The sequence below is a fragment of the Bos taurus genome, chromosome 3, assembly GCF_002263795.3.
Source record: "Bos taurus isolate L1 Dominette 01449 registration number 42190680 breed Hereford chromosome 3, ARS-UCD2.0, whole genome shotgun sequence".
Classification (NCBI taxonomy): Eukaryota; Metazoa; Chordata; class Mammalia; order Artiodactyla; family Bovidae; genus Bos; species Bos taurus.
In genome coordinates, this window is record NC_037330.1 from 79,750,246 (window position 1) to 79,765,621 (window position 15,376).

At 35.4% G+C, this 15,376-nt stretch overlaps 1 protein-coding gene across 3 annotated transcripts in view; it reads right to left on the reverse strand.

Moving 5' to 3' along the window:
- LEPR (leptin receptor) overlaps positions 1–15,376 on the reverse strand; it is a 104,345-nt gene that overhangs the window by 16,767 nt on the left and 72,202 nt on the right. For all 3 annotated transcript variants that reach the window (XM_024985494.2, NM_001012285.2, XM_010803431.4), the window contains 5 exon segments: positions 11,970–12,186; positions 10,076–10,258; positions 8,578–8,673; positions 6,677–6,779; positions 5,750–5,825 (listed from right to left, as the gene is read on the reverse strand). In XM_024985494.2, coding sequence (XP_024841262.1) covers positions 5,750–5,825; positions 6,677–6,779; positions 8,578–8,673; positions 10,076–10,258; positions 11,970–12,186 — 675 coding nt within the window.

Consider the following 15,376-nt stretch of genomic DNA (forward strand, 5'->3'; position numbering starts at 1 on the left):
CTATTCCACCAAAATATCAATAAAGGAAGGCACAATAAAAAGAATTTCAGGCTTGGAGAGACTTCAACTTACACAATATTTCCTGGCAGGTTATGTAAGGAAGTAGTTAATCAAAAAAGAGGAAGAAAAGAGTCTAGAGAACAGTTTTCCACTAGAAACCAGCTTTCCCTTCTCCAAGGGATCTTCCTGACACCAGAATCAAACCAGGGTCTCCTGCATTGCATCCCCCGACTAGAAACCAATTAAGGGAAAATTCAGAGGGATGGCTTGTAGTAATGTTAGAAAAGGCCTAATCCAGATCACAGTAGGAGGATAGAGGATTTCCTGGACAGAGTGCCTGGGGAACAGGTCTCCAGTGAAGATGCACATACAATGACAGCACACAGAAGGTTAAAAAAAAATTAAGAAGCAATTAGAAGCTCTAGAAAAAGCAAAACAAACACAAAACAAAGCATAAAAATTAAAAATGAGGCCAACTAAAATTTCACAAAATTCAGATCAACAGGGTGGAGTGTTTCTAAAATATTTTTTTTTAACTATTTTGTGTCATTGGAACCACAAAGTGTGGTAATATAATCTCATTATATTACTTGGTTCTGCAAGGAACAATATTTATAAACTCATAACAATGAAAATACAGTTTATTGGGTTTTCATTTTTTAAAATTAACTCCAGACAAATTATCGCACAGAACATGCTATCGACCCTGACTTAAGTGAAAATGTAAAGTTACAGTTGACAAAGATTGGAAAGTGGAGAGAGACATGGAGGGAAAGGTAAGAATACTAATGTCTTTATTTTATTTTAATAAAGGGAGGAGGTTCTAAGAAACAGTCTCTATTTCATGGAACAACAAATGGAGTTTTAGAAGACTATCCTGAGATTATAGACTGATTACTGAAGGAACTGAAAAAAAAAAGTGACTAACAATATGATATGGAAATAGCATGGGGAAAGAAGGGGAAAAAAGTATGTGCAGAATTAAGTCCTCATTACAGCCAGAAATCACTAAATATTTACATCTCATAATGACATAAGTATCTTATTTTTAGAAATACAAAGGTGACCGGCCAGAAAAATTAAGAGCAAATGGCTGCACCATTTTAACGTTCATGTTGGCAGTACAGGAAAGTTCCAGTTTCTCCACATTCTCACCAACACTTACTACCTGTTGTTTTTATTATACCATCCTAGCTAGCACAGAGTGCTAGCTTGTGCTTTTGGTTTACATTTCCCTAATCTCTTCCTAATCACATTGAACATATATTCATTTTTCCTTATTGGCTATTTGTACATCTTCTTTGCAGAAATGTCTATTCGGATTCTTTGCCAATTTTTTTGTGTTAAGATATACATAAAATTTATTATTTCAACTATTTTTAAGTGCACAATTTAGTGGCATTAAGTATATTTAGCAATCCATTGTTAACATGGACTTGATGGGAAGGGTATCAATGTGAGTACAATGAACCTGAGTTTAACCAAGGTTTTCACATCTACAGGCTGTCTGATCAAGACAAGCTGCTGAACCAATCTGTGCCTCAGTTTTGTAATCAGAAAATATAAAGCTATTAGGTCTATGACCAAATCAAATAAAATAATATGAATATGAAAGTTTGGAGCAGATAGTAAATTGTCTTGTCCTCTTTAGAAATATAATGTGAATTATACTGTATTATTTGTCCCCAAAAAAGTACTTTTAGTTAGGAGATTAAAGTAGAAGGTGAGATTTTAAGAAGTTATTGAATTTTAGAAGATTCGATTTTTATCATCAGTAAAACCTTTGAAATTTTTTACATTCTTCTTTACTCTTCAAATATTCCTGATACATTCCAAAAACTGCTTTATTCCTAACTGAGTACCTGTTAAGCCAGGTAATAAACTGAGTACCTTGAGGGCTCGTTATGCTTAAAGAATATCTTATAAGATTTTAAAGTCTAATATTTGCAAAAGTAAAAAAAAATCAGTCTTACAGATAATGTCATTCACCCACCCTACTTAGAAATTCTTCACTCTTCCTCAGTTTACCAGAACCTGGGGACATGTGGTGATATTTCTGTCTACTGCACATGTCTGCCAGGCGATCTGCTCTGGCATGATGCTCCTCCTCAGGGAGCTACATGACACAGCGGGGTAGCCTGTAGGCTAGAGTCACTGACTCAGTCTACATTCTTTTGTGTCCAGCATTTTCTGGAAAATGGAAAAACTTGATGCAGGGTCAAACTACATTTTGCTGAGGTGGGCCTGACCATTTCCCTGCCCTGGAAAATACTTAGAAGCCATTATTCCTGGTGGTTCATAGAGATTTCAGAGCTTACCATTTTGAAGACTGAGTGTTTCAGCTTCTCTGAGACAGTAGGATTGTTATTTCCAGAATGTATATATACTGACATGGTGAAGTATTTACATTTTTAGTTAGATAAGTACTTCGATTTTTTTTTTTACAAAATTCCTCTCATATTCAAAGAAGAAAAAAACCTCAATATTTAAGAAAATAGTCTCCTTTTTACTCTTTTGTCTTTTAACCTCCCTATTTTCAGTTTGTGAATGTGCTAAGGTCCTTCCTACCACAGGGCTTTGTTTTCACAGGTGGACTTGCCTGGGCTCTCACCCTCCACCACAAATCCTGCTTGATCACCGTTCATCTCCCAGATCTTAGCTCAACTGTCACGTTCTTACCTTCACTCACTCACCACCCCTGATCCCACATAATACACTCAGCACACTGGGTCCCTTTATTTCACAACACGTTTATCATTATTAGTGTTTGTAATAGTATCATAATATGTATTGTATATAACACATATAGTTATTTCAGTTATAAACTGATTAATCTTATCTTTCCCATAGACCGTACACTCCAAGAGTTTTTATTTTCCCACCATTTTAACCCCAAGGCCTAGATGAGTGACTGGCATTAGGATAACTATTCAATAAATATCCCTTGAATAAATGCATGGGATGAATTAATGATTGAACTATAAATGAATAAACAGTTTTAGAGAGAGAAAAGAAGACAAGCTCATTCTATACTGCTTTTAGCCAGTCATTCCTGTGACCTCCCTGTCACTGCCTAGATGGTAAGAACGATATCTTAAAAATTGTTTTCCTAGCCTGCAATGAAGGAGATGCAGGTTTTATCCCTGGGTTGAGAAGATCTGCCGGAGGAGGACATGGCAACCCACTCTAGTATTCTTGTCTGGAGAATTATGTGGACAGAGGAGCCTGGTAGGCTACAGTCCATGGGGTTGCAAAGAGTTGGACACGACTGAAGTGACTGAGCTCACACATGCTGTCAAATAATGTAGCTACTAGTCACATTTGGATACTGAATATTGAAATGTGACTAGTCCAAATTGAAATGTGCAGGAAGTCTAAAATACATAAAGGATTTTTGAGGCTTAGTTTGAAAAAAAAAAGAATGTGTACTATCTGATTAATAATTTTAAATTTGATTGTATTTGAAATGATACTATTTTGGACATTGGATTAAATAAAATAGATCATTAAAATAAAAAAAAAATTGTTTTCCCAGAGCCTAGCAACATCCTAGACTTACACGTAAATACTCATTCTCATTATGTGCTTGTTGAACAAAGGAATGAATGAATGACAAATAAATATACATGGCTGAAATGTCACTATCACTTCAATAACTGTCACTGTAAGAATTCATAATGGAAGAGAAAGGAGAGGAATAAATATTTTACTAATTGAAAAAATCATCAGGTCTGTTTTCATGAAAGGAGATTCTGTGGCTTATAGTAAGGGCATAGCTGAGAAGTGTATGGGTGTGGGGCTGGTTAGATTCAGGCAAAGTGAAGTTTCTGTAAAGATAATGTATCCATGTAAGTATGTGAAACTACAGTGCTACCATGTCTGAAGATAAAACACTGTCTATTCTGCTAAAAGATTATAATTTAGTTGCTTGCATTGTTTTGCCCACAATATTACTTATTTTGCTCACTCACTTGTTCATTGGTAAACTGTAGAGCAGTGATTTTGTTATTGCAAATCATATTCATTAGTATGTGAATGAAGTTAGAGGGTTGTAACCAATATTTTTTAAATGAAATAAAATTTTGAAGATAGAGGACACTGCAAATGCATATTATTTATATCTATACATTTACTAGGTTGCAAGGTAAAGCATATTTCTCACCAAGGGTCATGGTCAAAAAAAGGAAAGCCAGAGAGAACAATTACTAATAGAATAGGCTTAAAAATTAGACAAATTAGTAAACTAAGTCAGACTCTAAAACAAGTTACCTAACCAGTATAAGCTTTAGGTTTTTTCCTTCTATAAATGGAGATGCTAATACTTATTACGTGGGGTAACTGAAAGAATAATAATGTAAAACATGTAAATATGCAATATAATGATAATTTATTGAGACACTACTATTTGGAAGTACCATCTTCTTTACTCCCTGAAACAACTCAATGAGGTAAGTTCTATTAAACCTCACTTTACAGGAGAGGAAACTAAGCTACCAAGAACTGAAATAAAAATCTTAATGAATGTAAGGATATGTATCTCAATGATCTGCACATAAATAAATGGACATATTATATCAGCATTTTGTTAATTCTTTTGTGAATCTTGACTTTAGTATTTTGCGTTTAGCAGGAGGAGCTCAATAATATATGTGGTCTTTAAATACAGCCCTAGAACTCAGAACACTCTTCACAATAAATAATGAAATGCTCTGGAAACTTAGAGGGGGCAGAATTTCTTCTGAACTACATTGTTCACAGAAGGTTTGGGGAAAGAAGAGCTTAAAGCAAACTCTTCACTGACATAGAGGGGTCTGTAGAGGTGAGAGAAATAGTGTCAGCATGACTAAGGCCCATGGACAGGAAAAATGGAATATATAAGTTGATAACAGATTGTAGACAGAAGTCATTGAGAACCAGCTTAAAAGGACTATACTTGATCTTGTAGCTAAATAGAAACCACTGAAGACGTGTTACCGTGAAATACGATGACACAATTATTGAGACTGAATAACCCCATATGATTATTGTTCAAAACATCGTTTAGATATTTTGCCATGAAAACTGAATTCTATTTTCCCAGTTTTATAGGTAGAAAGCCAACCCTGCTTCAAGGAAAACTTGGGAAATTAATGATATATTTGTTAAATTCTAGAGTTTTCTGAGAAAATCTATTATAGACATAAGTGCAAATTATTAAAGTTGACTAATTGTTTCATAAGTAGCTTGAAAGGAGCTATCTTCATAAATGTAAGCTTTACTATGATAATTGCATTTTCAGATTGTGGCGTTTTAGGAAAGGATTATGTACTTTTTAATTGATTTAAGTAATTATGAAGATAATTACAAGGGTTAAAAATATTGATTCCAGCCTTTTCCAAAGAACAATCAATTTATACCCAAAAAGTATATATAAATATTTGTTCTTCATCAGATTTGACCCTAACATTCTAATATTTGTTTTATGATATACTATGACACAGAAGAAAGGTATGTATATTGTTAATTCAGATGATAAACTTTCTATTGAATTTTGTTTTGTCCTGGTTTCAAATCCCTGCATCTTCCTATCCATGAAAATAAGTAACAAATTAGACAGATTCATATTAAGATGAATTGAATAAAATAAAATTTAAACCTTATCCTTAAAAAAAAAGTTTTGAACCTCAAAAATGTTTGAAGTTCTAAAAGGTATACAGCATCTAAAATGAAATATTATATACTTGGGGTTTAAAAAAATTGAAAAAAGGACCTTCTGAAAATTAAGTCCTTGTGCCCAGGAACAGTTCTTGGGGTTTGGAACATCTTCCCAAAACAACTTTTTCATTCTACAAAGGATAAACAAGGCATTAGAATTAGAGAACATTCACATTGAAAATATTAACAGTTTATAAGCGACCAACTAGAAACTAAGTCTACCAGACTGGTTATGCCACAGTAGGATCAAATTTCCTTTCATATGCCATCACAGGAAGATTTCTACCAACTTTATGTCTAGACCAAAGTTAATGATCACTATAATAATAATTAAAAAAATAGCTAACATTTATTGAAAACTGTATGCCTAGCCCTGTGCTAAATACTTTGCACAGGCCCCATCAGCTCACTTGATTGGAAGATGAATTCAGATTCTAAAATCCCTTTTCCCTCTTCACTGCTAGAAGACAAAACTTTCTGTAGAGATTTGCCACATGTGAAATAACCTCAGTGTTCTGGACCTCTCAGCACAGAGTGATGGCGCACATAAAGAACCATTCAAGCAGTTCAAATGAGACAGAAGGGAGCCACACAGTGCTAAAATTTAAAAAGCGTAATGTTTACTAACCATAAGTGAATTTACTGTTCCAAATAAATTTTCACAACTAAAAGTCCTCAACCTAGATTTACAATTCTGAAAGCCATTCCTGTCACCTCTATGAATATACTGCCTAGGCTTTTCTGTTATAAGCTTGTTATTTCATGAATGTATATAGTTTTATTAAAAATCTAATTTCTTCCCTGAGGCTTATGTGTGCTAGCAAAATGCAGTGTGGATTCCTGAAATAAGGAATCCTTTTTCTTCTTATGCCATCTTATTATATACTGAATACATATAAAATATTTAGCATATTTTAGTGTTTCTGATTTGGGTTTAAAATGGTTTAAATATGCTTGAGATTTTTAACACCACATACAATACCTTTGATGTGACACTGACAATATTCCAAGCAATAAGATTGAGGAGGAAATTATTATTGGCACAATTACATATAGATCTGCATCATGCTGGTGTTTTTCATCATCTGAAAAAGAAAAAAAATCACACAACTCAAAATCTTGAGGAAGTAAGTAATTTCTGTATCAAAAATCATAACATACCCTTTTCTGATTTCATCGTAAATCTGAATGACCTTTAAAGATACCAAAATCAGAAAGACATAAGCATAGCTTTGATCATAAAATAATTACTATTTTGTTCAGAGTTATGCTTCTTGTAATGTAGCAAACCATTTTCTCAAAAGTATTTATTTGCCAGCTCTCTCCATCTGATCACTTTTCAATTATATGAATCAAAGTGTCAGTTAAAGTTGTTATGATGGCTCTCTGCATCAGTCATCTGCTTCTGGAGAAGGCATTCTACAAGACCAATCAACTTCTATCTTGTTCACTTCAGACACATTGACTTCTTTGTTGCTTCTTGAACCACCAAGCATGCTCACTCTTCAGGGTCTTTGCACTTGCTGTCCCCTTGCTCAAATGTTCTTCCCCTTTGTCCTTGCAGGACTTACCACCTTCTTAGAGAAAAAGACCATCATTTTTGGCCACCATTACTGCTCAGACAGTAAAGAATATGCCTGCAGTGTGGGTAGACCTGGATTCAATTCCTGAATTGGGAAGATCCCTTGGAGAAGGAAACAAACGGCAACCTACTCCAGTATTCTTGCCTGGAAAATTCCATGGACAGAGGAGCCTGGTGGGCTAAAGTCCATTGGGTCACAAAGAGTAGGACATGATTGAGCGACTAACACACACACTAAAGCACCACATTTTAACTCTATCCCTTCATTTTACTTTTATTTTAATTTCATATACTTATTTCTATATGAGACTATATTATTTGTTTATTGTCTGTCATTTGAGTACTGGAGTTTAAGCTCCATTTAGGGCACAGACTGATGTTCAATATTCAATCCCCAATGCTTAGAACAGTGTTCAATATATATTTGTTGAACAGTACATGAATGAAGTTATATATAATTATTTTACTTCTAAAACCAAGTAAAATATTTCTCTCTTGAAACTTCATTATTGGGTTGCTTAGATTTTAAAACAACTTGAAAAATAATAGTAAAATAAAAATCTTCCCGCTCCAAGTACAGTAAGATGAGTTAGAAATATGACACCCAGTGAACTTTCTTCTATACCTGTCTCTCCAGTTTTATTTTCAGAAAAATTTTCCTTAGAAGATGATGAAAATTTAAAGACTCCATAAGTATGTCAAAGCTTATTGTTTGGGGTAGGTGTGTTTATATTAATTGTGCAGCAAATTAATATTTTTTCAATTAACCTTTATGATGATATACTTTGTGGCATAGCTGGGTATTTCCATTTTTGTTTCCATCAACTTTCTGATGTGAAGAGCAGACTCATTAGAAGAGACTCTGACGCTGGGAAAGATTGACAGCAAGAGGAGAAGTGGGTAACAGGATGATATGGTTGGATGGCATCACTGACTCAATGGACATGAGTTTGAGCAAACTTTGGGAGATAGTGAAGGACAGGGAAGCCTGGCGTGATGCAGTCCATGGGGTTACAAAGAGTTGGAGACAACTTAGCGACCAAATAGCAATCAACTTTCTACCCAATTTGAGACTGAAAGTTTTACTTACCAATACAGAAACACAATATCGTGCCTGATTATTCTTAATGACACCATGGAACCATATACCCTTAATACAGTCACCCATGACACATCTACAGAAGACTCTGGGCTCTTCCATGATTCCATCAGAAAGAGAATAATCAGATGGCAGCATTATTGCTAACGAAGGAAGAAACCACATATCTGTGTAAAAGGAAACTAAAAGTAAAAATTTTTACCTTGAGCAAAACTATTAATTATCTTCGGTTTCCCTACTCCTTCCGTAAATATTGGGTAAAGACTGAACTGATATTTCTCAATGGGGATAAAATAATCTGAGGAGAAAAAAATATTTTAAAGAGTCATCCCTACTGAATTAATATTAATGAGTGAAATCTATATAAAAGTTTTAAGTGACTCATATTTTCATGCATATAAAACTGATGATTCATTGATTGAAACTGGATTGAAAACTGATGACTGCTATCTATGGACTGAAATATAATTGGGGAGTTTCAAAGAGAATCTGAGCACTCTAAATTCTCCTAGTAACACCAATAATTTTCCAAATAATGTTTTAAAAATTTTACCCAGAGATAGAAAATTGCAATTTTTCAAAGGCATGTTCCAGCGACAGTCAGTTTGTTCAAGTTCGGGCTGTATGAGCTGTTCCATTTCCCTTTCCTGGACAATCTGCTCTACCTCTTTTCCCACCAGATCAAAGCCAGCAATATTCCCTTTCCATAGGAATTCAGTTTACTCAGCTTCTCTATTCAAGGGAGTTGGGAGATTAAAGTCTTAGGAAATCCTATGTAAAGAACTTGGGAATGGGGACCAGGAATCTTTGTACATATCCAGGTGTCTAGATCTACGGAAGATGACCATCTCCATAGCAAAGCTCAAAATGGATCTATCGGTGATCTATCATTTTCACAAATGCTAATGACACACAAATATTACTCCACGAGAGATAAATCCCTTTGAAGCATAGAGTAACCACCTGGACAACAGTAATAATGAATTGAATGTAGTTCTCCATCAGTCATTTGTTTCTCTTTACTCTGATGCTAAATTCTAGGGTCTTGGAATGAAAAGTATGAGCCTTGGGATAACACTGTAAATAGCACTACGGCAATCCTTAGCGTCCCTGCTTAAAGCTTACTCAGACTTGGAGATTCTGTACTGTGCGCTTACATTGTGTACTTTATTCACCTTACAGGATAACTGGTCTACTTTTGGGAAATTATTCATCAGACCTTCAGCCTGGCCCTCCCACTCATTGTTAGTGGCATCATAAGTTGGTATACAATTTGGGAAAACAATCTGGCAGTAGATATCAAAAGCTGTTAAAACTCATTTTTTTTTAAAAGGTTAAACTGGATGCAACATAAAAGTTCTCAAATAAATAAATGGTTTAAGTATATTTTGTAGTAAAATGCTATATAATCATTAATGATGGTTAAAGGATTAGAGATAAAATAGAAACATGTTTGTGATATATCAAAGGAACCAACCAGAAGAAAAGTTATAAATGATACAATATGATTACAACTATAAATATTTAAGTGAAAAACAAATGAAATAGAATTAAATGCTGGTGACAAGGTGACAGAATTAAAGGTAATAATATGGATTATGTATATTTTTGAAGTTTCCATTAACTGTGTTATTTGAATTAATAATCTGTAGAGTCATATTAACTCATAGGAAAAACTTATCAAAATACAGTAAGCTTACCATGGACATAATACTTCTTAACAGAGGAAGGGATTCTAAGCCATTTAATTTCACTGTCTTCATTAAGAATTTTCCACTCAAGAATAAAATACATCAGATTGTAATCGCTGGGTGACAGCATCCAGGAAAGAATTACACAACTGCTGTTTAAAGGGTAAGCACTGAGTGACTGCACGATATTTACTGAGGGGAAAAGAAGAAAATTTATTTTTAACTTCAAAATGAATGAAAATCTCCAAATTGTCTTTAGAAACATAAAACTTAGTGAAAAAGGAAGAAGGAAGAGAAAGCAGATATTTACACAAATAAATATAAAACATGGCAATTATTTTTGTATCACAGAAGTCATATAAGCAGAGAGATGTGGAAATACATGCTATCGATAAATAAGATTCTACCTAAAATCCAGATTGGATATGGTCAAAAGATGTTCTCTTCTGTAGTAATGTACATGCCTATTAATCATCCTAATTCCCCCTAACTCTTCTCTCCCATTGATGGAATCATGCTTTCAAAGTATAAAACTAATCATTTTAACACCCTCTGTACAGAGTCCCACTTCAAAACCTCCAGACTTCCACAAGTGAGGACAAAATTCTCATCATACCTACAATGCCCCAAGGGCCGTGTCTCAGCACATCTGTCGGCTTTGCTGCACACACACACACACACACACACGCATGCGCGCACGTGCGCCCCTGGTGATCCTCCTTCATGTCCCCTCCTGGACCGCAGGATTTTCGGTCAGACTGTTCCTCTCTCAGGGGAGCTCTTCTTCCCACCTTTCATGGAAGTTTAATTCCTATACCGCATCCTCAAGAAAACTTCTCTGACCCTCAATACTGGTTTAGGCTCCTATATTTTTTCTTTTATAAAATTATATTCCTTTCCTAGGAACATGCATCTCAGTTTGTAAATAGGCATTAACTTATACGATTATTTGACTAAAGTCTGTCTCATCTCACATATTAAAGTCTGTGAGACCATTATAATTTTACCCACATTCGAATTTCTACCACCTAGCATAGTGCAGCATTAAACAAATATTTCTATTAATAGAACATATTGATTGAGAATATTTAAGTGTAAAATACAGTGCAAATGCTGTGAAACTTACATAAAGTTTACACTATATGTACACAAGTAATTACTATACAAGGCAGGATATAAAATACCATAGAAAAGGTAGAAAGTATTCTGAGAACTAAAAAAAAGGATAGGACACATCTAAGTAAAGCAATAAGCAAATATTTCAGGAAGGTACATGATTAGTAGAGGGAAGTGAAATTTGAATTTTTCATTAAAAATTATACTTTGAATATACTATACAAGCTCCTATATAAAGTGGTTCTTAATTCCTTGATTAATCAAATATATCAAAATTAATATGAGGGTTCATCACATATTAAATGAAATACAAGTTATTTTCAAATCTAAGCAATTACTTGTACCTATCTAATGTTATACTATCACATATATATATATATGTAGTATATATGACACACACATGTGTATTTTACCTATTAATATATGTGTGTGTATATATATGGACTCATTATATGCATATGTATATACATATATAAAGAGAGAGAGAGAGATTCATTCACCTACAACCCCCATTGGCCCAGAAGTTTTAAGTTTTAGATTTATCAGAACATTCACATTTATTACAATACTATTTCAACAGTGTTCTACCATGTGAAAACCCAAGGACCACATCACATAATCAGGATATACACTTACATTGTTTTTTAGACAAAACAGAGATAAAAGGTAAAAAAGAGACTGATTCAGGGAATTGTAAGCTTCTTGGAAGATCATTTAGAATGGGAGGGGTTTGCAAAGATTAAATATTAAAAGGAGCACAGGTTTAATACCCTATACCTTTTCTTACCTTTGCTGATAGCCCGTGAGAATGTTAAATTAAAATTTGCAGAAGAAGCACCAATTGAATTGATGGCCAGCACCATAACAGAATGTGCTTGCTCTGTCCAAAGGAAAGTGAGTTTAGTGTGGTTTCCCACATCTTCCAACCACGTTCCATTGTGGGAAGTATGATGTTTTACCACATATCTTCTTACACTGCACAATGAGTCATTTTTCATCAGGGGCTACAATAAACACAAAAGTTGATTAGCTGAAGGGCTACAGTGCTTTTTATACAAGCCAAGCTCCTGGAACTCTGATTAAACATTTCCCATTGGTAGGCAGGGGCCAGACCAGAGCAACCTCTGATGAATTCAAGGCTGAAGTGTGGGCTGCTCTGACAGTCTCCCTGAAGCTGTCTGGGTGACTATGGAACATGGGAAACTTGTTTTCTCCTTATGGATTTTTTTTTCTTTAAGACTCAGAGAATAAATCACTTGAAGATAATGAAGTATGGATTATAAATAGGATACTTTTCTACCAGGAAGTTTCACTCTAATTTTAGAGAAAAGAAAGACTAATGGGGAGTTGAGCATTTCTTCATCTAAAAAGCAAAAAAAAAGGAGTAACCCTTTGTTTCTGTAAAGCAGAAATGAGAAAGAGCTGAAAAGAAATTAATCACCACTTCTATCAATCTTAGTAAGACTGGTCATTTTTTTTTCTTCCCATGACATGCTGACACTACAAGTCACAGAGAGCATCAGGACAGTGTACAAGGCACCCCAGAACATCTGTCTTGTAGTTAAAAAAATCATACCAGGTCACCGAGATGCCAGTGTAAAATACATTCTTAGTACAATTCTATCCTTCCATCCTACAGAGCATTAACAATACATCCCACTTTGCCATCACCTTCACCTGTTTCAGGTAAGATTTAAGTGCTACTAATACCTTGTCAGCCTTTAGCAAGCTTGACACTACACAACAGACTAGAGCAGTGCTTCTCATTTTTTGTCATTGAGATTCTTCTTCTAAAAGTCAGAAATTGAGAAACATAAATACAAACACACGTAACTATATCCCTGCAGGTCTTGGAAGAACCTGGGTAGGTGGTGAGAAGATATTAGCAGCCACTGCAAGAAATAAGGGCTTCCCTGGTGGCTCAGACGGTAAAGTATCCGCCTGCAACATGGGAGACCTGGGTTCAATCCCTGGGTTGGGAAAGTCCCCTGGAGGAAGGCATGGCAACCCACTCCTTGCCTGGAGAATCCCCATGAATAGAGGAGCCTGGCAGGCTACAGTCCATGGGGTCACAAAGAGTTGGACACCACTGAGCGACTAAGCACAGCACAGCAAGAAATAAATGAAAAATCATACCTATGTTGCATTTTGTTTTTAAACAACCTGTCAGTTTTCATATACAAATGTTTACTTTTGTAACCCTCAAGTAAAATTGATGGTAAACTTCCTTACTTTCTAGTCCTGCAAGTTACTCTAGGCTCATCTTGTGTATTTCCTGCCCCAGACCTATTACCAAGCATTTTTTCACAGAGCCTTAGTTTCTTTATTGGAGAATAGTACTAGAAACAAATCTGAGAATGTTGCTTACTACCAGAATATGGCTTTCTCAGTTGACAGATTAAGGAAATGCATGTGTGTGTATTATATCTATATACACACATATCTATGAAAATTTCTCAATCAATAGCCAGACAAAAGAGAAAAGAGAACTATAATTACAAGCTGCAATGGAAACATAATTAACCTAACAATATAAAATAATTATATACAATTTAGGGGGTTAAGCAGAGTGATATGGTAAGTGGAAGTGCATACATGCATATGTTTTCATCCGCCCAGCCAGTTTGTCTTTTGGTTGGTGCATTTAACCCATTTACATTAAGGTAATTATTGATATGTATGATCTATTACCATTTTCTTAATTGTTTAGGGTTTATTTTGTGTAGGTCTTTTCCTTCACTTGTGATTCCTGCCTAGAGAACCTCTTTTATCATTTGTTATAAAGCTGACTTGATATTGCTGAATTCTCTTAACTTTTGCTTGCCTGGAAAGCTTTTGATTTCTCCATCAAATCTGAACAAGAGTCTTGCTGGGTAGAGTATTCTTGGTTGGAGGTTCTTCCCACTGAAAATTTCTATGTGAATCTATCTGTATCCATATTAAGCTAAACATGAGTTCATACCCTAGCCCATTACCACATGGATCATTCTTTGCTTATCTATAATCAGTTAAACAGTAACAAACTTGAGTCCTTCTTACCACCCATCATCCAGTACTTAATTGTTCAATTCCAATTTATATATCTAAGGAATGATGCTAAAGCTGAAACTCCAGTACTTTGGCCACCTCATGCAAAGAGTTGACTCATTGGAAAAGACTCTGATGCTGGGAGGGGTTGGGGGCAGGAGGAGAAGGGGATGACAGAGGATGAGATGGCTGGATGGCATCACTGACTCGATGGACGTGAGTCTGAGTGAACTCTGGGAGTTGGTGATGGACAGGGAGGCCTGGCGTGCTGCGATTCATGGGGTCACAAAGAGTCAGACACAACTGAGCGACTGAACTGAACTGAACTGAATGATACCAAAACTGTTAACCCATACCTTGTGAGAAAAATGACTTTACCAACTAGAATACAGTGGTTATGTATAGTTCCTTTTGACTTCATTCTTAAAAATCTACTCATTAAAAAGGTTGCCTAGGCCTGGACCTTTTTTGCCCAACTCCTTCAGTGAGGTTGTTTCATACACTTGTAGTACAGTTAGATTCTCTTGTTGCAGCCTGAACTCCATTCTAGGATTCTCCAGCCTCCTAATGATTTCTCTTTAATTTGCATACATTAAGGTTTTCTCTTTATGCTATAGGGTTTTATGAATTTTTAGAAATACATAAGGCTATGCAGCACTTAGTAGTGTTGGAATTATACTGTACATAGCCATTTCATATTGTCTTTTTAAATTTAGTCATACTAAATTTGAGGTTCCTTCATGCCTTTTTATGACTTTGATAGCTCATTTCTTTTTAGTGCTGAATAATCTTCCATTCGGAGAAGGCAATGGTACCCCACTCCAGTACTCTTGCCTGGAAAATCCCATGGACGGAGGAGTTTGGTAGGCTGCAGTCCATGGGGTCGCTAAGAGTCAGACACGACTGAGCGACTTCACTTTCACTTTTCACTTTCACACACTAGAGAAGGAAATGGCAACCCACTCCAATGTTCTTGCCTGGAGAATCCCAGGGACGGGGGAGCCTGGTAGGCTGCCATCTATGGGGTCGCACAGAGTCGGACACGACTGAAGTGACTTAGCAGCAGCAGCATGTACTCACTAGGACAATATTATACCAAATAATTTCACCATCATAAAAAATCCCCTGTTCTTCACCCATTCAAACATTTCCCCATCAACCAAACAC